The sequence below is a fragment of the Chelonia mydas genome, chromosome 2, assembly GCF_015237465.2.
Source record: "Chelonia mydas isolate rCheMyd1 chromosome 2, rCheMyd1.pri.v2, whole genome shotgun sequence".
Taxonomy (NCBI): domain Eukaryota; kingdom Metazoa; phylum Chordata; order Testudines; family Cheloniidae; genus Chelonia; species Chelonia mydas.
The window spans coordinates 239,160,165-239,185,925 of record NC_057850.1 but is presented as its reverse complement, the minus strand read 5'-3'; the positions used below and the strand labels follow the sequence as shown (position 1 = coordinate 239,185,925).

The following is a 25,761-nucleotide window of genomic DNA, read 5'->3' as shown; positions in this document are numbered from 1 at the left end:
GCTGATCACCATATTTGAGGATGGGAAGGAATTTTCCCCCAGGGCAGATTGGCAGAGGCCTTGAGATTCTGTGGTCTGCATTGTGCAGGAGGTCAGACTAGATGATCATAATGGTCCCTTCTGACCTTAAAATCTATGAATCTATCTATAAGTCTTGTCTGCTTAGTGTGCCATTAACTACCGTACCACAGACATTACTACCAAAGTTTCCCGTTATGCTTTTGCACCATATAAATTATTACTCATGGTGGTCTATATTCAGCAGAGTACCTATCATATTCCTATTTATATGATTATTAAGCTACTATGGGTTTAGAAACTGGAACTAGAGCATTCGTTTTTGATGAGTTCCTTAGCAGTGTGTGTGTGTGTATATATATACATATATATATTTTCTGGAATACCCCTGTCATGAAAGACTGAAGTTGAATTCTCAGTCACACAGAAAGGGGTTAAGAGAGGGAATTACAAATTGACTTCATTGTGTGCACAAATTGTCTCTAACTGAAGAGCTAGCTGTGTTCATTGATTTTCATTTACATTAATATGCAGCTTTTGAAGTGGCTTTTTTTAAGAGTTAACTTGCCAGGCTCAGACTTCTGTTAATAAATGTCTCTGGTCAACAGGCTAACCCTAAAATAGATCTAAAAAAGTGAATACCTATCCTGACTTGCAGTTTAGCATTTTTCTCTGCTACATTTAAACACAGCTTAATTTGTCCAAATCACTTTGTAAAGTTCTATTTTGGATCCCTATTGCTAAATCCTTACGCCGTTCTTTAACACCACTCTTATCCTACCCTGTTATGAATACTTCCCTCAATAGATATTCAGATCTATTCACTAGCGATGGGCCAGAAGGACCCTTGAATCTTAGCCAGGGAACAAGAATAGACTGTTTGACAATGGCAAACATGAAGTTTGGAGGCACTCTGCTGCTATTCATGTCATTGTATGGGTGAGGTGTAATTCAGATGTTGTAAATCTCATTTAGCCCCTGGGTTTAACTTCAGTGTCTTTTTGAAATAGTAGGTAACTGCTCAGTGCATAACGTGGTGGCACAAAAATGCAGCCTTTTAAAGCTGACCTTTTGAGGAAGCTTTTTTAAAGAAAACAATTTAAAAAATGGTTTATGGTCTAAAGTCAAGAGTGAGTGCAACGTGGGCTGAACTCTGACTGGTGTTTACTCCTAAGCATGTGCCAGAAACACTGTGGCTCAATGGGGAATGTCCCAACAAAGTGTGTGGTGAGTATACTTTGCAGACCTTCCACAAGTGCTCTTACAGGGGAATCTCAAAAGGATGGTTCTGAATGGGGCCTAGGAGCCAGGCGCCATGCATTTAAACATGATTATGTCCTGGCCTGGCCATTGCTCAACATGCCCTCAGCCAGGTTATATCTGCCAGGAATAGAGACAATCTAATCTGCACTGGGAACTGGGGGGATGGACTTTGGGCAGCTAGAAGAGGGATGCGCAATTAGTGCTGCCTGCTCTGAAATATGATGGTGGAGCTGTTCGAAGTGCAACACAATATGTTGCAGAATTTGGTCTTGTATGTTATAGTCAGATTTTCAGAAGATCTCAGCACCCATAGTTGGGGACAGATGGTCACAAGAGCTTAGCAGTAAGCATTTAGGGCCAGATTTTTAAAGGCATGTAGGTGCTTGATGAGATTTTCAAAGGCACCTAGGTGCCGAACACCCATTGAGATGAATGGGAGTTAAGTGCCTAGGTGCTTTTGAAAATCCCACTGGGGGCCAGATTTTTAAAAGTATTTAGACACCTGAAGAGGCAGAAAAAAAAAATGTCTGACAATGTATCCAAGCCAGACAAAAAAATTGAACTGATCTCTCTAAATTGCTGTTATTCAGAAAGGGCAGGACTGTGGCATTCAGCTACAGCCCTGCACTGGGGATAGTGCTGAAGTGCACTCTTAAGGCTGTTCTGGCAAGGGCGGTGCCTGAAGCAGGCACAATTTTCCCTGAAGCTCCCAGGAAACTCAGGTCATCATCTGCTTTCCTTTGCACAGCAGGGCCAGAATGGAAGAAGGGTGTTACCACACCAAACTTCCTCCCCGGCCCCCTAACATCTGCAGCAGCATTAACCCCATAGTCATCTTGCATTAGATTTCCTCTGTACTTGGCCTCTGCATGGGAGCAGCAAGGTAAGGAGAGGCTTAATCTGGCCCATAATATTAAGCAAGTTTGGAGTTTTCTGTTTTGATGATGAGCCTGAGAAATTACAGTTCTCCCAGGGCTGCAGTGCTGTCCCAACATGTCTATACTGAGCCAAAGGTCTTGTTTTGGAGGTTGAGATTAGCACCAAGTAGAATTGGGTGAAGACTGCAGAAACATTTTCCTTAAACAACTGGCTGAATTTTTAAATGAACTTGCTTCTGCAATGCATATGCCCTTTTCATATTCATATTTTCACAAATGTGTGTGTGTGTCTTAGTGACATCAGTGCTCGTGGAGAATGAATTTCAGAGTCTTATGTATGAGGGTAAGGAAGCGTACTTGGGCCAACAGGGTGTTTGATTCTACAGCCTGCAGCTTCAAAAATCTTGAACCGCTACTACTTCAGCATGCATTATGAGGCTCATAAAACTTTTAGGTGGACTGGTCATCTGAGGACGACCAAGGCCAACACTATATTAGTGTGGGTTACGTGAGGAGTCACAGAAACCAAATTTTAAATTTACGCATATAAATTCATAGATTTTAAATTCAGAAGGGACCATTAAATTGCAGCTATTAAAGTCAGACGTTTTAAAATAAAAGGTTTGGATAACTTGCATCCAAATGTTTTAAAAGAACGGGCTGAGGCGCTTGCTGGACAGTTAATGTTGATTTTCAACAAAGTGTTGGAACTCCAGGGAAGTTCCACAAGACTGGAAGAAAACTCATGTTGTGCCAATATTTGAAAGGGTAAACGGGATGACCCAGGTAAATATAGGCCTGTCAGTCTCACCTCAGGTATGGGCAAGATAAAGGAGTGGCTGATATGGGACTTGATTAATAAAGAATTAAAGGAAGGTAGTATAATTAATGCCAAGTAAGATGGGTTTATGGAAAATAGACCCTGTCAAAATAACATGATATCTTTTTTAGGAGATTATAAGTTTGGTTGATAAACACAATAGTGTCAATGTAATATACTTAGACTTTACTGAGGTATTTGACTTGGTACCAAATGACATTTTGATAAAAAAAAATAAATAGAATGATCCAAATTTAACATGGCATGCATTAAAATGGATTAAAAGCTAGCTAATTTATAGGTCACAAAATGTAATTGTAAATGGGGGACCTTCATTGAATGAGTGTGTTTCTAGTGGGGTCCTGCAGAGATCAGTTCTTGGCTCTATGCTATTTTTATTAATGACCTGGAAGAAAACATAAAATCATCCTCAGAAAGTTTGCAGATGACAGAAACATTGGGGGAGTGGTATTATGAGGAAGACAGGTTGCTTGGATCACTTGGTAGGCTGGACTCAAGCAAACAATATGCATTTTAATATGGCTAAATGTAAATGTATACATTTAAGAAAAATAATGTAGGCTATGCTTACATGATGGGGTGGGGGTGTCTATCCTGAGAAGCAGTGACTCTGAAAAAGATTTGGGGGTTGTGGTGGATTATCAGATGAACATGAATAATCACACAGTTCCTGTGTGACACTGTAGCCAAAAGGGCTAATGCAATGGTTGTATGAATAAACTGAGGAATCTTGTGTAGGAGTAGAGAGGTCATTTTACCTCTGCATTGGCACTGGTGTGACTACTGCTGGAATACTATGACCAGTTCTGGTGCCTGCAATTCCAGAAAGATGCTGATAAATTGGAGAGGGTTCAGAGAAGAGCCACGAGAATGATTAAAGGATTAGAAAACATGCCTTATAGTGATACGCTAAATAGGTTGTGCTACTTGGGTGACTTGAAGTACTTACTTGAGGGACAAATATTTAATAATGGGCTTTTCAGTCTAGCAGAGGAAGGTATAACACAGCTCGAAGTCGAAGCTAGACAAATTCAGACTGGAAAGAAGGTATACATTTTTTAACAGTGAGAGAAATTAAGCATTGGAACAACTTTCCAATGGTTGTGGAGGATTCTTTACCATTGACAATTTTAAAATCAAGATCGTATGTTTTTCTAAATGATATGCTCTTGGACAGGGGTCGGCAACCTTCGGCACGCAGCCCATCAGGTAATCGGCTGCGGGCTGTGAGACATTTTGTTTATGTTGACCGACAACAGGCATGTCCCCCCACAGCTCCCACTGGCCGCAGTTTGCTGTTCCCAGAAGCACATTCCCAGCCAACACGTCCCCGCGGCCCGCTGCTTCCCGCAGCTCCCATTGGCCAGGAACGGTGAACCACGGCCACTGGGAGCTGCGGGGGGGTCATGGCTGTGGACGGTAAATGTAAACAAAATGTTTTGTGGCCCGCCAGCGATGGGCTGTATGCCAAAGGTTGCTGACCCCTGCTCTAGGAATTATTTTGGGGAAGTTCTAGGGCCTGTGTTATAGAGGAGGTTAGACTAGCTTATCACAAGAGTCTCTTCTGGCCTTGGAATCTATGAATTATTATGATAATCTAGCCTGACCTCCTGCATCACACGGGTCAGAGAATTTCATTCAGTAATTTCCTACATGAACCAAATAACACATGAGGATTCACACCAGAAGTGTTTGTGCATTTACCCAATCAAGGCATAAACATAATACCATACAACTTATTCACCAATCACAAATGAGCAACAAAGCCCAAATAGCAAATATTAGGTGTCGAGCCCTGGCAGAAAATTTTGTGCTTGAACAATAGAATTTTTTTAAATGGTAAAAAAATTTGCTAAATGTTTTTGATAAATAAATAAATCTGATTCTGCTTGTGGATATCCTGTGAGCAGGAAAGAACATAATTTGCTGCTCAATAATGCTTTCCATTGCTGGGATCTTTGATATTCTGGTAGTAAGTTCCTTTGCAGCCAGTGCAAAATGACACATATTTTAGCAGCTACTAGTAAGGTTCTCAATGGGGAACATTCTCTAATAGCCTAATGCTCCTGAGGGCCTTTTCCAAGCAACATAATCAAAGGAGAATAAGGAAGATTTTTGTCAAAAATCTTATTTATACAAATGGGTTCATTTTTGGAAGTTTTTTTTACTGTAGGGCAAGTCCAGATAATGTGCGAATAGGTTCCTGTGTCCCCACAGCCCCTGCAGTCATTGGGGGATTGAGCTGTTTACATTTTATGGTGAATATTTGGAGTTCAAAAGTATTGAATAATAACCTTCTACTGAGCTTCCCTCCAGGAGGGGGAGTATAAAGAAGGCATTAAACCAATGTTCTCATTCACTGGATTCCTTTCCCAGCTGTGGTTCTTGTATCCTTATGTGAAGAATGTAGTAAGCAGCCCTGGGGACTGGAGGAATGCAAAGGTAGGATAAAGCTATATTTGCCCTGCCCTATCTCAGGTCCTGCACAGGGTGAACAAAACTGATCATGGGTTTGAGTACACTGTGAACTAAAAGTTGGTATTTAGTTCACGAAGGGTTCACATCTCCTGCTCACCCCTCACTGCTCTCTGCCCAACTCTAGATAAAACTGTCCCAAGGAGCACCCAATACTCAATTGTAACTTGTTCAGTATGGGATTGTTGAAGAAAAATCCATTTTGCTGGGGTACTGATGAGGGAACAGTACACTGTCTAAAATGAAAAAGAGCTTTTCTGAGCTGATGAGACTTTTCCTGGTACTTGGTGCTTTGTTCTTTCCTTTACCACCATCCCCTCTTCCTTCAAATGTGCCACTGTAATGTCCCAGAACATTATTTTGACTCCTCTTGCCTTTCTTACTAGCATCTCTTTCCCCTCCTTCCATTCATCTCTGTGCTCTCTACTTCATTAACCTCAATATTCCCTCCACTGTGTCTCCCTTTGAACCCCTCTAGTCTGGCTCCCTCCCTCTCTACCACACTGACGTTACCCTCTCCAAAGCCATCAGTGTAAAGCTTCAAAGCCTCTTTTCCATCCCCATCCTTCTTGGCCTGTCCTTTTTCTTTGCTATGGTTGATCACATCCTCCTTTAGAGGCTCTGACTTTCAGTTGCTCTCTTGTTCTCTCTCTATTACTACCACATTGCTCCTCTCAATCCTCCTTTCTTCTTACTTTGCCCCCTCCTTCCCCCCCGCATCCCTGGCTTTATGAGCCATCCAAATTCTGGAAAAATCAGACCCAGCTTCTCTTCATATCCTTTGTCACCACTCTTTCCTTTTGCTGGCTTCTCCTTACCTTCCACATCAAATTCAGTTTTCATGTCCTCATCTTCAAGATCCTTCACAACAGACCACTAACCTACCTCTGTGCCGTACCCTCTTTTCACTCCTCCCTTATTCCCTTTGCTTCACCCAAGTCTCATGACTGACTCCTCCCGATGTTTCCTTCTCCCACTCTTGCTCCAGGACTTTCTTCCAAGCAGCCCAGTATGCACTGTAATTCCCTTCCTCACCCCATCTGCCATGCTTCCACCCTTTCCTTTGTCCAGTGCCTCCTTAAAACACACATGTTCCATAAAGCCTGCCCTTCAGAGATATGGTATCACATGTAAGTCTCACAACTTCCAAAACACTTGCTGTACAGATAACAACAAGTATTATCGATGTTACCTTTGTTTTCCCTTACCCCTATCTACAGTGTTTGTAATTGTCATTCATCAAGTTATAGCTTCGTTTAGCTTGTCAGAGCAGGGAATACTGTATTTTGTCTAAGTGCCATGCACATTTATGGTGCTGTACAAATAAATAATAATAACAGCAACAATTAGAGCATAGCAAAGGGGGAGGCTCTAAGTTTTCTTTTGATAATGTAAGAATATTACATGGCAATCTGTAATATTCCTTTACAGGTTTAATGCCATTTAGTCACAGGGTAACAATCAGTTTCATGGAGGTATACAAAGATTCAGTGAAAGCTCTAAGCAGATATAATACTGGATAAAAGAACAAGTATCTGGAGAAAACTCAGCTTCCGAGAGTCTATATTAAAACTGACATTCCCATCAATAACAAATATAATACTGCTTGCAGAGTTGATATTTAATTTACTGTCTATTGACATTCAAAACCACAGAGACTGCAAAATTTCAATTCAGAAACTTTAACTTGTTTAGTTTTTGTAGTCTGTGTGGGTTTGGATTTAGAAAGCCCAGTTGTATCTGAAAGTAGAGGGAGAGTTCTGCTGAAACTCTCAGTTTTAAGTTTTCTCTTATCTCTATATGAATACTTGAAAATATTACAGAAGAGGATGCCTTTTCTTTGTCATGCAAACAGAAGTAATTTTGTGACTAATCTACCTATTGCAGAGCGAGTATTTTGATGCATTGTAATTTGTTCTGTTAGCACTCCTATTTTATGATTGGATGAAAAACACACATTATTGGCCAAATTCCGTTCTCAGTTTTGCCTGTACAACCCTATTGACTTCAGATGGGTTGCACAGGAAAAGCTCAGAGCAGAATTTGGGCAAGTGCATTAAACAGTAGTATTTTTCTAGCATTGTGCTCACATTGGCCCTTGATATTTATGACCAAATTCTCTTCTGATGTAACTCCATTGAAGTCATATACATAAAATGGCAGCAGTGAATTTGACCCATAATATTTACATTTCTTATAGCTGCAATGGAATGTATTTTACAAGTAGAGATGCATGTACATTTAATATACATAACACACGCACACACATATAATTATATATAATTACATATGTGTATTAAATATATACGCACACAGAGTGGTTGTCATTTAAAATAATCAACATTTGCTAATACGTAGTACCCTAACTTTAGAATGGGAAATAGCTGTGGTATTTTGCATGCCCCTGTGGAATAATTGTTGGCAAATGTTGACTTTTTAATGGCAACTGTTCTGTATTAATATATGTCTATATAAGGCCCTACTTGAATTGTGGGATGATGATCAAAAAATTGCAGCTGAGTTGTGACAAGCCATGGAAAATTTCAGAAAAGTAATAATGGACATTATTGTTTGTAGTAATTAAATCCATTATTTCTTTTCTGTGATTTTACACTGTTGACTAACCAGCGTTGAGAGCGGGCCCTTATGCTGTCGGCTGCCTGGGGCTCACACTATCAGCCCCGTGCATGGCAGGGCTCCTGTCAAAACTGCATCAGAAGTCTAATATTGTGGAATCCGCAATTTTCGCAATATCACAAGTTAAGTGGGGGCCTTAGTAAATATACATTCTATTTACTTAGTAGAGCTAGCAAACAAACAAAACACCCATCACAGTCACCTGAGCGAAGAAAAATCATATTTCATGATTAATTCTTCATCAGAAAGCTTCATATTGCACTGGTGACATCAGAGTTTTGAAATTGCATTTTAGAAACTATAAACATTCTTATTATTTAGAGCACTTTATGCAATAGGATGCAAATGAAATAAGTTTATCTGAATTATGATTGGTTTGCCACTTCAGAGGTAAATCATCCAATAAGCACAGAGGTGATTTTGTTTAATTTGCATATAGAAATATGATTGGTGAAAATGCTGCAAGAGACGTTTTATATTTTTGTCACACTTTAAAGAGCAGCTAATGATCCACGGAGAATTTGGAAAAAAACATTCTATTTACATTCCATCCTATTTATGTGCCTTACATTTACATGCAAAGCGGGTCATTGTTTCCTTAGGGTTTATCAGCACCTGCTATTTATTCCCCACCAGTAGTCACAGTCCTCTGTGACATCAACCTCATTTCCACACAGCAACCAGTTTTATAATGTATAAATTAGGTGCTCACATTACCTGGCAATTTTGTCTGTGCAAGACATTGTGACTAGCTGCTCTCCCAGCAACACACCGTCCCATGTTTGAACTGCATTATGGCATCGGACGGGGATGGTTCCTTCTCCAGACTCAATCTTCGTTCGTAGATGCCCCCGGTACTTTCTTACTATGTGCTTGGTACTGTTCACTGGGTCAGAAAAAAGTGATGATAGAAAGACAGTAATTAAATGTTTGTACAATTGTCTCCCGAGATGAATGAAAATGTCTGTGACACCTCAGCTTGCATCATGGAACCACACATGGAGCCCTTTAAATCAAAGAGGAAATTGGATAAGGTTGCAGCCCATGAGAGAAGCATAATGGATATTTTCAGTGGTTTGCACTGTCAGCTTTTCACATAAATCTGTGGTTTTAACACAACATGCATTGAGATAATTTTCAGTCACCACCGTATTGAAAAATTGCAGAGGCTTTTTAAGCAACCCTCTGATTTCTTATTCCCTCCAGTATGTTGTGCAGTGCCCGTCTCAGCTCTTGTAAGCTAAGCATGGTCAGACCAGTTTGATACTGGCTGGACAAACTCAGGTGCTTTGAGGACCCAGTGTGGGTGGTGCTTTTCCTCTCTGACTCAGTACTGAAGCAATGTCCAAGCATAATGTTAGGTACCATGCTAATGGAAGAAACAGCCTGGAAGGAGATGTAAAACTAAAGTCCAGGATTGATGTCCCTACAAATTTCCAACCTGGTGTCTTGACAAAGTAAAGTGTGGGTAGTTATATTCTGTTTGCCTAAGATTCCCCCTACAATTTCCCTTGGATAAGGTATACTACACTCTTGTGTGGTGTTGATAGGTTCTGTTAAACAGTTGTCACACTCCACCCCAGCGCTAGCTGCATTTCAGTAATGTGCAAAATGAAACCTGTAGGTGTGTAGTTTGTATGAAAGAGTCAAATTTGTAAAGCACTTTGGATCAATTTGGATGTAAGGCTACTGTACGCATGCAAATTCATTAGCAACATTACCATTATCATACAGAGATGGCTGGTTTATCTGTAAGTCGGGAGGAAGGAAATCAACCTTAATGCATGGAGGAGCCCCTTGGCCTGTAGATCTAACATTCCCACCTGTGTGAAAGAGGGTTCACATGCTGCTCATCTCCACAGTGCTGCTCTGGCCACCCCTATGTCTATAACGGGGCTCTGTACATAGATGGAACAAAATGAGGCAGGCCAGGTGGCGGGGGATGGGAGTGGTGGGTGTGGACTAACATCTCCCCAGCAACCAGAGGTAAATCTGCCCAAATGTTCATGCATCTTATGACTGTGTTAACTTTTGTGTGGTGTCCATTTCACACTGGGAACTTCCCTCAAAGGAACGGGGTGGTTCCTGGTGCATCAAATGTCAGATGGAGGAGCCAGAGGCGACACAAATGTACAGTGAGCATGGTCTTTTGGAAAAATCCTTGAACAAGTTAGGGGTGGTACATGAGAACACACTCTGTGCTAGAAACCCTTACGGTTATGCTGTTGTATTACATGAGAACACACTTCATGTTAGAAAGCCTGAGGAGACTGATATTTCACCTAGCACCTGTAAACAAACTTAAAACTTTGCACAGCAGAAAAGCCATTGCAAACCTGATTTGCTGTATGAACAGGGAAACTGAGGCATGCCCCGCATTGCTTTCAGAGCTAAATGCCAGATACCTGCATGGTGAAGAACATTAATAGCTACATTGAGTTGATGTTAAATGGGTCCCAAACATTTGCCAGATTTAGATGGATAAATTAGCTATTTTCATTAGCTCCTGGTGAGTTCACATGAAACATGCAGGGATTATACTGCAGCTCCTGCAAGAGTATGTCCAAACCACTAAAGATCTGACCAAATATTACCAGGGGTTTGTAAAGGGATTCTGTAACATTGTTACTTCCATAATGGACCTTACAAAGAGAAAGCCTCTTTAGTCAGAGATGATTTTGATGAACCATTTCTGTTATACACTGATACCTTTAATATTGGGTTAGAAGCTGTAATAATACAAGACTAAGAATGGGAAGTTTCTAGGATGCACTCTAGACACGCCTTCCTGCATCAGTTTTGCACTGGGGTGTGAAGCTGTGTGATTGAATATGACCATTTATATCACTGATGTTACCACCGTTATAGAATTGCAACAAATCTTGTACCAAGTATGTCATGTAAGGTGTCAATGGAAAAGGTAGGATTTGCTAAGAAAGATTATCCTGGTTATATACACGTATATAGCAGGTTTCAGGTCTGTATGGACCTTGTTCATCACACAAAATAAAATCAAGGTGTGACAAGTCACTGGGCTGATCATGCCACTGGCAGAAAGCAGCTGGCTTTGTGCGCGTTCCCTCGCTGCGCCCGGTTCCCTCCTGTCATTTTTCAACGTGTTTGCTTTGTTACAGTGTATCCTGTGCTGCTAGCGCGAGTTGAAGCAATTGATTGACTTTGGCTGGTGCCAATGGATTGTTTACAAAAAAGCAATGGAAAAATAAATTGCTTCAGAACACTGGGATTAGCAAGTGCAGCAAACACATGTAGAACAGCAGTGTCAGCTGTGACCTGCCAGCAGCTACGTCGGCCGATCCTCCTGTGATCATTTGCTCTTCGTTTTCTTGTGTTTTAAAAATATCATTAATCCAAGGACAGGCTCTGATACATCCCAGCTCTTTAAGGGTCGGCCTACGCTATGTCTACAGGAAATGCTATGCCAGTAGCAGCATGATTCCCCCCTCCCCCCCCAATACAGCTAACATTTTGTCTTTATTGTCATGGGATGCAATTGTGGGTTTTTTTCTGATTCGTGTCTATGGTGCTCATCACAGCACTAACTGAGCACCTCAAAAATATTCATCGACCCTGTCTTCTGATCCCACCACTTCTCTTTGTTCAAGTTGCCTCCTCCGATAGGGCCCAGTTGGTGTTCCCGTTATAGGGAGAGTGGTCTGAGAACTGGTCCACTTGTCTCTTGAGACTGTGAGGTGAACTGTCTTTTCTCACATACCTCCAAAAAAAGGTGAGCATCCGCATTTTTGTCATTAAACAACTGGATCATGGGGCAGATATGATGGGATTTGGGCCAGTCAGGACAAACAATCAGCACCATTGCTCCACAGCAAACACAACCAGAAGTAGGACCAAATGATCACAGAAAATTTAGACACAACACTGTATGGGGGACTGCACACCCAGAACAGCAAGAAGAGTAGAGTTGTGTCTGGCATGGTCTATTTATATAAAAATCTATATTAACTCCTGCATATAGGTTCCATGTTTACTGGTCCTCGCCTCCTTTTAAAAGTGTTCTCTTTCTTCCCAGCCTTTCCCTCCCCATCCTTCCCACTTTGCTCTGGTTCCTCTTACCCTCACCAATTTCCATGCCACAGCCCCTCTCCATTCTCACTCTGATAGTCAAGCAGTTGAAAACAGCCACCAAATTGCTACCCCCCTTTTTACTCACTCTTGTATGTCAAAGCCTGCAACGTTAGCAAGGTGGATGGAGGGGGGCAGGATGCAGCGGCCTAAAGATTTTAGTGACTGCACGACAAGGGGAATATCCCATCATTTATATAATTTTGATTATGCTAAGTAAATGTTACCTAGCCAGGGGCAAAGCATCGCTGAATGAGCTGACAGAGAGAATTAAGGAGGAGCAATCTAGTTCAGGGAAAATAAGAACCAGCCCCTCCAATAATTGCTGGTCATTTTTTTGAATTGAAATCAAAACCAACTGTTCTGTGGGCTCCAAACCTTTGGAAAATGTTCTTTTTCCCATTAAACTTGATGTTTGTGCATGCTTGTCCCTTCTAGTGCTCTTCAGGACTGGAGCTGGAAGGGCCAAAATACTATGAGAATGGCTGTTTTTACGGCATTTCTGCCCTGGATTGGAAGTACCAGTAATTTAGCAACAGATTTTCACAGATCTTCATAGTTTAGTAAATGTAAGAGATCACACAAAACATCTCACCCTTCAAATGCTCACATGGACTGGCCCAATCTTCAAACTTTGTTACTTTCTAATACAAATTCTACCTAGGGAGCGGGAGAGCAGACAGAATTAGCTGATAGGATTCAGGCAGCCATTGCCTGTGCACACTCACCCTGGGATACATTTCCAAAGAATTGATAAGGGATTTTAGCTGCTCAACGGCTATTAAATTCAGTGGATGCTGTGTGACTAAACCCTTGTGCACTGCTGCATGTCCCAAGTTGTTTGCCTCACCAGAATAAACAAAACACATGTTCCAATATGCTGCTCTTTAACATGTATTAAGAAAACGATGTTTTATTAAAAGCCACACCCTGATCTTTGTTAAAGGTTGGATACGGATCTGATCTTTGGAACATGAGCCCAGTTTTAGTTCTTACTGTATCATTAAGCCATGTATGCAAATATAAATATTGAACAAAGAATCCCTTTATTTTACATTAAAGTTTTGGACTGATTTTGGAGTGCACACTGCTTGCTAGACATTAATGTGACGCCACTTGCTGGAACACTCTTTGCCACAGATCACTTAAAAAATATCTCAGAGATTTATTTATTTATGTACCTTGAAGTTACAAATGACAGTCTATTGCTGCTCTCCTGTTCAGTGTGATCAAAGCATCAGTGACTCTGAACATTTCTGAGCTTTGCCATGCTGGTTTTCCAACTGCTTAATCTCAACTAATTGCAGAGGGAGAAGGAAGCTGAGGATGTCACTTCAACCAGAACAAAATGTCAATTCAAACCAGAATTAGAGAGTACAAATTTTAAAATAATTTGGGGTGGATTTATGAGGTACGCTAGACGTAAAATTAGACATAAAAAACAGCTTCTGAGAATGTTGGAAATAAAAAGGTGCAGGGGTATTACTTACAGTCCTATAAATTGAAACAGACAACCCACATTTAAAATAGTGCCCTAACATCCATTTAATTTGGGGTGCACGCCTTGCTCCGGTGTTGTTTTCCAGGGGCATGTGAAAAAATGAGTTGTATACAAAACAAAAAATCCATGTTTATGTATAGATGATGCGTACAAAGGAAATGGATGGTGATGAAACAGAATCACACAAGTAAGGCTCTGTCTGAAATTCACATGTGGCTGCTTCTGAGGTTCATTTTCTATTTCCGTGCTTCACTGGAGGCTGTTCTTTCCTCCAGAAGGGTGGGGGTTGGGAGCCTATCTTGCATTTTTGGAGGCTGGACTCTCAATTCATCAATGTGGTTTATAAAGCTTCATAAAGGCTGTTAGGAGCAAAGCGATGGAAAAAGCAGTACTAGCATATGAATGACTTTGTAGTTCAATAGTAATTAGAAATGCATACAAGTTCTGCCACCCCTTCTCATCTTGGGTAGCATTTTTCTATGCAACCAGAGCTCAGGATTTCAATGTAAAGATGGGAGAATATGACTTTTCGTGCGCGGCAGTAACGTCATCTCTGATTAACACTAATTCATGTTTGAAAAGTACTTTGAGCTCTTCAGGTTAAAGATAATGCTGAATATAGGTATTATTATATAAATGTACAATAGTATTATGTGCACTTGTATTGGGGTTGGAGTCATAACACATACTGATTGCTAGGGATGAGTACCTCTGGCTCTTCGCTGGCTAGAATGTCAGACGTGGTCAGGTGTTCTTGATCTTGCCTTGCTTTAGAGACAGGCACATAAGGAGGAAAAAGGCCTACAGTTTCAAAACCAAAGAGTGATTTTGGGTGTCCCAATTTTTGGCTGCCCACTTGAGAGAATATTAAGGGGCCTGATTTGTAGATGGTGGGTGCTCAGCATTTTCTGAAAATCAGGCCCCTTTCTGATGTCTCAGGTTGGGCACCCAGAAATTGTGGCACCCAATATCATTAGTCAAGTTTGAAATGTAGGCCGAGAACTTTATCACAACATTATTACAGCTCATGGAGATTCTTGGGGATCATCCCCAAAATCAGTCCAATATTTACTAGGAAAAAGAGGCCCATGACTTTATCAGCTAAAGATAAAACCCTTTACTGTCTTCTCACCTCTCTGTCTTTCCTGGCTGAAATCCTGTTTTTGGATGATAATCCCTTGACTTTATTCAGGGTGTTACCTGAGGTATTTTATCTTTCTCTTGCTCTGCACTAATTTTAAAGAGAGCATTCTTGAATCCTTCTACTTGATCCATAATTTCTAATCTATCAGTAGTTTCAGGCAGGGGCATTGGAACAAGGGGGGGAGCAGGGGGTCATGGCTCCATTACTGTAAGGGTGAGCGACGGTGAGGAGGGGGCAGAGAGGAGCAGCGAGGGTCTTGGGGGGAAGAGGCAGTGTAGGAGCAGGGCCTCAGGGGAAGAGGTGGTGCAGGGGTGGGGGGCGGGGGAGACCTCAGGGTGGCAAGGCATGGGGGGCAGGGCCACAGTTTAGGCACCGGTGGCCCCCCACTTTTAGGGAGCTTCCACTGCTCCTGGTTTCAGGTGTGAAATCCTGGTTCCATTGAAGTTCCTGGGAGTTTGCTTATCTGTGAATCCTGGACAAATGGAATTCAATCTACCACATATATAGAAAAACATTGATGGGAATGTTCACGGGAGAGGATCAGCATGAATAAACATCCAAAAGTATAGAACAGGAAACTACTGCTTTATTTCTCCTCCTCTGTTTTAAATTAGTTGCTATTGAACTGTGGTTTTTGTCTTGTCTTGACATGTATGGTCTGTCAGCAATATTTAGGACTAATAGCCAGGAATGGGAAAGTATTACCAGGGACTGTGATCTGTTGAAAGGGCTGAATTTAGTTACATCAAACAATGCCTTCACACATAAGTATTAGAAGGGTGGGACCTCAGTTCTGTTCCAATGTCTTTTCTTTTCCATACATTAGTAAAAGCTAGAAACGTATGTGAAATGCTCATCCTAGCTGGAGTTATGTTAGAGTGAAGCTAACTGCTAAAGAAAAAACACTTTATACTAACTATTGGGGCCTTTCGTGTCTTTGGAACAACTTCTAAAGAAGCTGCTGTCTCACATGGGGCTTTATCCTTATGAGACCAAACATGATATTGTGGGAAATATCTATCCTATGAAATGTGTGTCATGTCACATACTCTCCCTCAGGGGCCTGTTAGCTGGTAAATACATACTACTACTTAATGGTCCCTTAAAACAAATTATTGCCATCAAAGCCACAAACAGTTGGCTATTGTGCTTGTAAATTATTTCTGAGGGCCCAGAGGAATGAAAATTGTTGTGGTCAGGGTGGGGTTCGTCTCACCTATAATTATTATTTTCCGTGCTGAGAACCCAGCCCGGCTCTGGATGAGAATTGTATTAGCACATCTAAGCAGAAATCACAAGATTTGTCAGAGGAATTAAGATTCCGTGCATGTGGCTTGGAGATACCAATCAAGGAAAGTGCAACTTGAATGCTTCAAGATTATTATTTTTAATTACTAATTGCTCTTCTCATCTAAAATTAGACGTGCCGCACCATCGCTTCGAAAGCGCAGCAGCCCCCGCGGGGCAAAGTGTGGAGATCCGTCAAAAGGCCTTCTGGGAGCTGCAAAATTCTAGCTGCCGTTTAGGATTTGTGCCTCAGAAGGAGCTAACTTTTTGTGAGATTAGTTGCTAGTCACAAAGACTCATTAGATGGTTGCCACCGATGATCAACTAATCCTTTTGCAGCTTTGAACGTAATTGCTGGTACTCAGTTCTCAGATGGAGCACATCCAGAATGTGGGGATTTTGTGGTGCCAACAAGGCAGAAGTCAATGGGAGCTAGAGGCCCATAAGACTCCTAATCACAGTACCACAGGAGCAGGATGCTATCTAAAAGTTTTTTCCATCTAAGACTCATCTTTTTATAAACAAATGAAACTTTTCTGGTAAAACCGTTAACATCATGGAATTTTTTGTGAAAATTTCCGAGCTATTTTTCATCAATATTTTTACTAACATCATGAGAGACATTTTTCATTTACCAAAACCCTAGTTTTTACTAAGAAAACATGATTTTTTTCAATAACTGAAAATGTTCTCTAGCAAGTTTAGTAAACATGTTAATAAAAATATCCTGCAAAATTTCATGAGAAACAGAAAAAGAATTTTTTTCACAAAATAATTTTCCTATTTTACAACGAACTCTAGTCTTATGTGTCTTGGCATTCCTGGAGTCTACAGGTTTCATGGCCAAGGCTTTCTCTCATGATATGTTCCAGTTAAACTATAAGTTATGGGGCTTAATGAAGGAATCACTAGGTGAAGTTCTATGGCCTCTAGGCGTGAAGTTCAGTGTTATGCTGAAGATCAGACTAGCTCATCACAGTGGTCCCCTTTGGCCTTAAAATCTAGGAATTATTATTGTGATTATTATTATAATTAATAATAATACATAGCTCTAGATTTTTTCATCTTCAAAGTTCTATTGTAAGCATTAATTGATTTTCACACAGTTGTGTGAGGTAGGTAACTTTCATCACCATTTTACAGATGTGGAAACTGAGGTAACCAGAGCCTAAGTGAGACCACAGAGGAAGTCAGTGTCAGAGCTGGGGTTAGACCCCATCAGTTTCTTACTCCCACTCAAAAGCATTAACAGTCAGATCATGTCTGTCTTTTTTTTATAGGACTTAGGTGCGCCTAAGCACTTTTGAAAATCCCACCAGACACCAATCTGCCTCTGGCCTCAGCTGCTGAGCTTTAGGTGTGACTCCTACTGTGACTGCCATGGACTCAAGCCTGGGACTGCCTTTGTTCATCTATGGAATGTGGCTCTTTGTGTGATCACATCATTAAGACTACACTGGGTTTTAACCAGTATGCTAGAAATGTCTTTCTAAACTGGTCAAAATGTGTTGTACTGGATGATTGACAACAACCCTCTTACTGCTTCTGCACTGTGGCAAATGACTGGCAAATCCTGAAAGAAGAAACTAACCCCCCTATATATTTTTTTAAAGATTAAAACAGAAAGGGATTGTTGAGTTCAGGATGTCCTGGATTGGACAGTAGCAGACACCCTGATGGCATGGTGCAGACTAGATGCATTAGAATCAAAGCAAAAAGAATAATGTTTGTCAAGGGACCTTTTGTCCATGAGGAGCTAGCTCCACAAAGGGGACTTCAATGCAGCATTGCGACAACTAATGTTTAGGCTTCCTGCCACCTAGTGGAATCCACAGCCCTGAGTTAGGCACCCAGGCTCCCTACACAATACATGGGGTGAGATAGGTACCTAGATCCCTTTGTGGATCTAGCAAAGGGCCTGCATTCCACTTCTGTGACTCTAGTAGTATTCCCAAATCCTGGGGGGATGGGACTGAGCATTCTTTGTCATGAGCTGTTTTGCATATTGTTGATCCACTCTGCAGGAAGCCCCAGATGAGTTCACAAATAACTGTTTCAGGGCCAGCCAAATACTTGGACAAATAGCTTGCCTGTGTGAAAATTCCTCCCACTATTCTGCAGACTTCTCAGCTGTGGCCTTTTTCTGATTAATGTAGCCATTATATTGCATCTGAACATTGCTTCTGAATGTAATGTTTTACAAACCAGCAATACCTAGAAACAAAACAGAATCAATAAACACAGTGCAATTCCCTTTGGTGATTCAAGCATTCTATTAAACTTAGGATCTGATTATAGCTGTGGAAATTAACTTGCCTGGACCCAGACAAATAGATTTTGCTTTACATGAAAGCTTTCTAAGGCTCTGGCCAAATCATGTCTACACTACAGACTTAAGTCGACGTAAGTTATGTTGATGATCATAAGCCACTTTAATTACATCGGTTCTGCATGTCCACAGAATGCTAGTTTACTGTCTTTAACTAAAGTCTGGGGCTACCCAGGATAGTTGGTGGAATCCCCTCCCTTCCATATCCTCCTCCATACACACACAGACACTCTCTCTTTCTCTCCTAAAAGAAATCTTCCTTTATGATATTGTTTATAATATTGCTAAAAAATCCGCAAACCAAACAGTAGCCAAGAAAGTCACAAGCCAATAAAAATTAAAATACTAGCTACAGTGACTGGGCTAAGCAAAGATGAGGTAATAATAACAGTTGCCTAAACTGGCTATCTGATACTGAATGCTTTATACCCATTAGTGCCTTGTGTCAGGAACCACAAGTCTTAAACCCTGGTCCCACAGAACTCTTAGGGGCAAGTAAACTTTAACCTGTCACCCAGAGACCTGCTAACAGTTGCTAGGCAGACGCTGAACCCTGACAGAGGACACCAGTCCTGGACCCTGACTGGTAGAGTGCTGGTTTGACCCTGTACCTCAAAGTCACACCCTGGAACCTCTATATTCACCATGGTGATATGATTATGATATCTTCTGTACAAAGTATACCTTGTGAGGTATCATTTTAAAAGTCTTGATCGGTTGAACGTTAATTTCCTGTTGGATTGTATGTACTATCATTGTATGTGAAGTTATGAGGCATTGCCATATGTGTTACTGAAATATGTTGGGAACACCCACAGTGAGCCTTTCAGTTACAACAAAGGAGTATCCATCAATAGCCAGACAGTGTTAATGGCTCATCAACACCCATCAAGAAAAGAATCCATTATCCCAGAGACTCTTTAGAGAAGATAGAGAGGCAATGGAGACTGCTTGACCAATAGGAACTGCCTGATCCCTACTTAACAGCAAAGATCTTTCCAGCAAGCTGGAAGAAAGTATAAAAGAGGGGAAGTGACTTGGCCTCTCCCCCCTACTCCCCCATCTCAGAGGCACCAACTTTCCAAAATCCTGGGGCATGGTCAACCTCCGGCTCTTCCCCAGGCCCCGCCCCCACTCCACCCCAGCCCACCCTGCCGCTTCCCGCCCCTGCTCCACCCCCACCCTTCCTCTTCGTCCCCAGTTCTACCCCCTTCCCTGAGCAAGCCGCGTCCTTGCTCCTCCCCCTTCCTCCCAGCCTCCTGCATGCCATCAAACAGCTGAGTGAGGTGGGTGGGGGTGCAAGGAGGGAGGGGGAGGCGCTGATCTGCAGGGCCTGGCAGCGGGCAGGAGGTGCTGGGGGGATGGGGAGAGAGGAGGGCTGCCGGTGGGTGCTCAGCACCCACCATTTTTCCCCATGGGTGCTCCAGCCCCAGAGCACTCATGGAGTCAGAGCCTATGCCCCATCTCAACACCTGGAAGAATGTCTGAACTGGGGAAAGACTTTGAACTGGAGAAGGATGGTCCCAGGCAGGAAGGTAGTCCTAGCTGGTGTATTGAGGAACTGTAACCTGTTTGTACCACCTGTCAGGGTGAGACATTGTTTTATTCAACTCTTGCTTATATGACAAGTTTAAGATTTAGAATCTGTGTTTACTTTTCATTTTCTTAATGTAACTATTTCTGACCTTTACACCTACCACTTATAATCACTTAAAATCTATCTTTCTGTAGCTGATAAATCTGTTTTATATTTTGCCTAAAACAGTGCTGGGACATATCAGCTCATGTTAAAAAGGGTTGTTGCACATCCACTGCCCTTTTGACAGAGTGGCGAACTAGGTAATGAGCTTATACCAGCCACGTTTCTGATCAGTGCAAGATGGTACAGTTCTGGGGTGCAAGGCTGGGGAGCTGGGATGAACTGGCTGGAGCCTTACTATTATTGGTTCATGAGTGATTGAGAAATCATTGATATAACTCAGTTGGGTGTGTCCCTGCCTGTGGATGGCTGTGTAAGTGCAGTGTCTGCCAGAGGTTTGTAGCTTGACATCAGCATCACAGTGTGAGAGCCATCACAGATTGGTAGGTTCGGAGGGCTCCGGGGTCCCACAGTCCAGGTGGCACCCGGGGGACGCTGTCACAGCTGGGGGTCCTTCTATATATACCCAGCGCAAGAACAGGAAGTTCCCTGTGCAACTGAGATCCATCCTGCTCCTGCAGACTCGGGCTCTGACCATTAGGTCTGTCTGCCCATGACTCCTTGCTAGCTCACAATATGCAATGACAGCAGTCTTCCTCTTTCAGAGCTACCTTGGTTATGATAATGCCAATAATAAAGCCGACAGGTATTTTACAGTATTGCTTCCCTGTTCTTACTTTCCCGCAGGTAGGCCCAAGCAGTACAGAGCTGTTATGCTACTTTAGGACTGAGGGCAGGCCTGTACAAAGCTGTTAACCTGCTGCCACGCTCTGCAGTGCTGCCAGGTCAGCTGTTCTGAGCCAGAAACTAAAGTCATTTTCTGCTCCCAGCTGAGAACAACAGGCACAAATGACGGGGAGAGCTAACTACAGGGAATACTGTGCTGGCTACATCTTCACTGCAGAGTTAACTCAAGTTACCTACACTTGAAGTGAAGCGGGGGGTGAAGGGGGTGGGGCCTCCAAAGCAGCAGCACCAATTAACTGAACAGCCCAGCAATCACAGCAAAGCACTGAGAAGTGAAAAGTACCCATCATTATTGAGCAGGTGTACAGCTAAGACTAAATAGTTCCCCACCTAAAATGACTGTGTCCCACCTATACATTGATTGCCCTGAGGGTAGTATATTCCAATCCATAAAGAACCTCGTTTTTTTTTTTTTTTTTACCACTGAACAGTACCTAATCAGTAATCAGAGAGGTGAGCTGCTACTTAGATGTTCTGTCTTGAAATGGGAACCTTTTCCTCCCCTCCTCTCCAAGAAACAAATGTTTACTAGCAGAAAATAGCACTACAAAAGTAAAAGGTGCCTATTCTGGAACAGACCATTCAAACAGCAGCTGGGATCAGTAGAGGAGAGGCTGACAATTTTTCTCATGCATTTCTGAAAACACTGACCAAACTCCAAAAAGTTTGGACACAGGTTGTGGCTCACGAAGCATCGCGAGCTGATGATATTTACATCCTGATGTCAGCTTAGAACAGGCTGTGTTTGGGGAACTTTTCCCTGGAGAGTAAATGAACATCTACATGGAGAAGTGATGGGCCATGGATATCACTGCCTTTTGAGTCCAGTTCTCTGGAAGACGGATTGGCTTATATGGCCTCCTGGTAAGGCTGGTCCTTTTCTGCTGCTTTTGTGCTGAGGTTGGGTTCCTGACCTGGGGATCATACTGTGATGCAATGTCTGTCCCCCAGGTGACCAAACCTGAACCCACAAAAGTTTGGGTTAGTTCTGCTAACTCTAACAGGGCTGGTTTGGCCAGGCTGCTTCCTCTAGAACAGCTCAGTCAATGGGAGGAAACAGAGCTTTGAGCTTGCATTTTCATTGCAGATGGGGTAAAAAGATCAGCAGCTGAAGCCTTGAGTTGTTAAAATCACAACTCCATCTGTGGAGTATATGAATTCAAGGTTTCATGTGCTTGTGTCTTTCCATGTGCTCTTCTCTTCGCCTTCCCCATTCCCACTGAAAAATTCACATCACACCTCTAAATTACCCACAAATTCAATGACCCAGCTCATATGGTTGCATGTGGATCCAGTTCAGATTGGAGCTCTATTGAATCTGTGTGCATCAGAGTTCCAGCACAGCTGTAGGTTAATAGACAAGCAGGAGGAAGACCCCATGGAGCAGATGCAATGGTGTGTTTCAGACCTAAAGGGAGTGGGGATAAAACAGGAGCTGGGCTATCAAGGAGTCAATGGCACAAGGCATGTTAGCAAGAGATAGAAAAGCAGCCCAGGGGAGGAGAGTGGAGACAGCCCTAGGGCAGATTTTATCTATCTGTGTCAATCCATGTAGAGAGAGAGTGCACACTTTGGAAGAAAGATGTCCAGAGAAGCAAAAACTTGCTGGAGGAAGAGAGTTTGGGAAGTTAAGGATTCACTGACTCAGGTTTTTTTTTTTTTGAGTGATTCCTTTTTCTTCAAAGGAGGCTCATGAAAATAATTAACAAATCAAAGAAGCCGCAAGACACATCAATGGCCCAATTCGATTATTCAGTAGTTTCCCAGGTGGTGAAAGGTGTAATGTATGCACCGTATTCTGTATAAACCAGTGGAGTATGTTGCAAACAATAGAGCTAGGATACTGCCCTAAGCATAGTCACTAGGTCCAGGGACAATAGCAGCTGTCTGTACAATAGGCACAACTAAAACAAAGTGGGAGGGGGCACTGGAAAAGGAGAGGTGGTCACAGACTCGTCTGATCCCCAGCAATGTGTATGCAGAAGGGTCAACATGAGAGTGTGTGAAACAGTAGTTGGAGGAGGGAGGAAAGACTGTCCACTGGTTATGGCACAAGCATAGGATTTGGAGACCTACGTTCAAGTGCCTGCTCTTGTAGGCCCCAGAAGGAAGCTGGTTAAACAGAAATGAAAAGGCACAGTCACAAAAGTGAAGCACCTGCAAGCTGTATGGAAACTTTTAAAAAACACCATAATAGAGGCTCAAATTAAATGTATACCCTAAAATTAAAAAAAAAAAAAAAAAAACATAGTAAGAGAACCAAAAAAGTGCCACTGTGGCTGAACAACAAAGTAAAAGAAGCAGTGAGAGGCAAAGAGGCATCCTTTAAAAAATTGGAAGTTAAATCCTACTGAGGACAATAGAAAGGAGCATAAACTCTGGCAAGCCAGGCGTAAAAGTATAATTAGGCAGGCCGAAAAAGAATTGAAAAGCAACTAGCCAAAGATTCAAAAACCAAGAGCAATTTTTTTTGAAGTACATCAGAAGCAGGAAGCCTGCCAAACAGTCAGTGGGGCCGCCTACCTCACAGGGGTGTCACAAGATAAGCACATTAAAGGCAGTGAGGCACTCGGATACAATGATAATGAGGGGTTACATAAATAAGCAGCTTTACAATCACACAGCAAGGGTACATTATATAGGAAGCCTTAGCTACTGCAAGCTGCACTGCACTGCTTTCCATCAACCCATATGTGTCCTTTAGACAGAGAGATGTTTTGTGCCTATCTGTATTGGGTCAGTTCTCACTATAGACCTCGTTGTCTCTTCTTTATAGTGGAGTGAGATGAAGGTTGGAGCCTGGTATCCAAAATATGAAGTACTTGTTTCAAACTGTTTGTGTTTGGGTACTTAGCTAGACAGTATACCCGGTCAGCTACTGTCAGATTGCCCCACTGGTTTTTCACAATGTCAAAACCTTTCCTACTGCAAATTCTGAGTCCATCATGGGGACGTGTAGCATTCGTATGTTGTGCAGCATTTGGATTTCATTGAATGGTCCACAATGCTATCCAGGACTTTTTCCTGGGTGGTTATCATTAATTGGTCATCACTGAATTTCATGTGCCATTAACTTTGTTGGGGCTTTCTGGAGTCCCTCCCAGTCTTCTCTAGTCCTCAGTAACCTAAATAATTTTGTGTCACTTGCAAATTATGTCAAAGACATAACACAAAAACAGACACTCCTCTTTTTTGGATCACTGACAAATATTGCAAACAACACTGGTTCCAATATGGAACCTAGAGGCACCAACTGCTGCTAACTATTTGTCACGTTGAAAATTGACTATTTATGCTTTGTTTTCTCTCTTAACCAATTTCTAATTCATGACAGTTCTTTACTTCTGATCACATGACTACTTAGTAATAACCTCTGGGGATGGACTGTGTCAAAGACTTTTGGAAAGTCCAAATAAATTAAGTCAACTAATTCTCCTTTGGGGCCAGTCCCCACCCTCCCTGCCACACACACTGAAGTCAATGGTCATCTCTCCTTTGACTACCACAGGCTTTAGATTAGGCTATTAATGACCATTTTGTGTGCACACCAAGATTTTTCTTGACAGAAGACATGTTGGTTTGTTCCTATCAAAACATTTTTTCATAGCAGATTTTTATAATATTTTTTAAATTGTTTCAGCAAATTTATCTGGCACTGAAGTAAGTATGACTGGTCTTTAAATACCCGAATCACTCTAGTCCTTTTGTTTAAAGGTAGTGTGGTCCTGGCAGCTGGCTAGCTCAGGTCAAGATTTCAGAGAAGTATTAAGTGTACCACTTCACTGGTGGGTGAACTTCAAAGGAATGTTAAAAGGCACTAGGCACTTCACTTGTTAGAACAGATGTTAATTGCATTTGTCTTCATCTACCTACATCCTGTTTAACGTATATTAGTGTAACTCAATTAACCTGTTGTTGTTATATCCTTTTTCATGTCCTGTAACTCTGTAATTACTTTTACATTATGTATGCAACTCTACTTAATTAACATTAGGTCAAAAGGCCTGTATTTAAATGTTTAGATGTGAAGTTACTTGATGTATAAAATCTAATGAAGTATTGTTCCTGGCTATCACATTATGCTTACATTATCTCTAAATGGCCCATCAGCTGGAACTGAAGCCTTAAAACTTTGAATGAGAAGGTTGTTGATTTCTAAGCATTGGTCATTATACGAAGAAGAGTGGAAGATCCATAGACTTTGTCTACTTTTAGTCAACAAAGCAAGGTCCATGTGGTGATGAAAATGCTTGCTAGACTGTTTTCAGCTATAAAAAGGCACACTGGGAGTGATTCCACATCTTTGAGCCATCTGAACACTGACAGGGGGGTTCCAGATGCAAGACAGAGGTCCCCAAAAGCCATTTTGGGAAACCCTGAGGAACTTATTGAAAACTAGCAGACATTACATCTCTGCATCATTTGGACTACAAACTCTAATTCACCTGTACTGTATTTTATCTGCTTGAACCTCTCAATGACTCTCATTTCCTTTTCTTACCTAATAAATCTTTAGTTTATTTAAGAAATTGGCTGTCAGCACTGTCTTTGATGAGAGCTGAAGTACACCCTAACCTTGGGTACATGATTGGCCCTTTGGGGCTGGAAGAAAATAATGTTGTTTTTAATAACCTTTCATCATTAAGTCCAGCTTGTCTCTTGGTAAATCATCTGGAGTGCCTAAGGGGACTGCCTCTGGCTCCATGGTGAGACAGTATTCCAGTAGCGCACATTTGTTACTAGCTTGGCAATCTCTAATTATAGAATATACCACCAGTTTTGGTTGTCTGCCCTGTTTTCTGACAGTCTGACCTGAGATTGGCCCCTCAGTTGTGAGCCAC

General features: G+C 41.9%; 1 protein-coding gene across 2 annotated transcripts in view; it reads right to left on the bottom strand.

Moving 5' to 3' along the window:
* The window catches only part of ADARB2 (adenosine deaminase RNA specific B2 (inactive)), a 427,219-nt gene that overhangs the window by 22,229 nt on the left and 379,229 nt on the right, over positions 1 to 25,761 (bottom strand). For both annotated transcript variants that reach the window (XM_007054124.3, XM_037891015.2), the window contains one exon: positions 8,830 to 8,998. In XM_007054124.3, the coding sequence (XP_007054186.2) occupies positions 8,830 to 8,998 (169 nt within the window). The remainder of the gene's footprint in view (positions 1 to 8,829; positions 8,999 to 25,761) is intronic.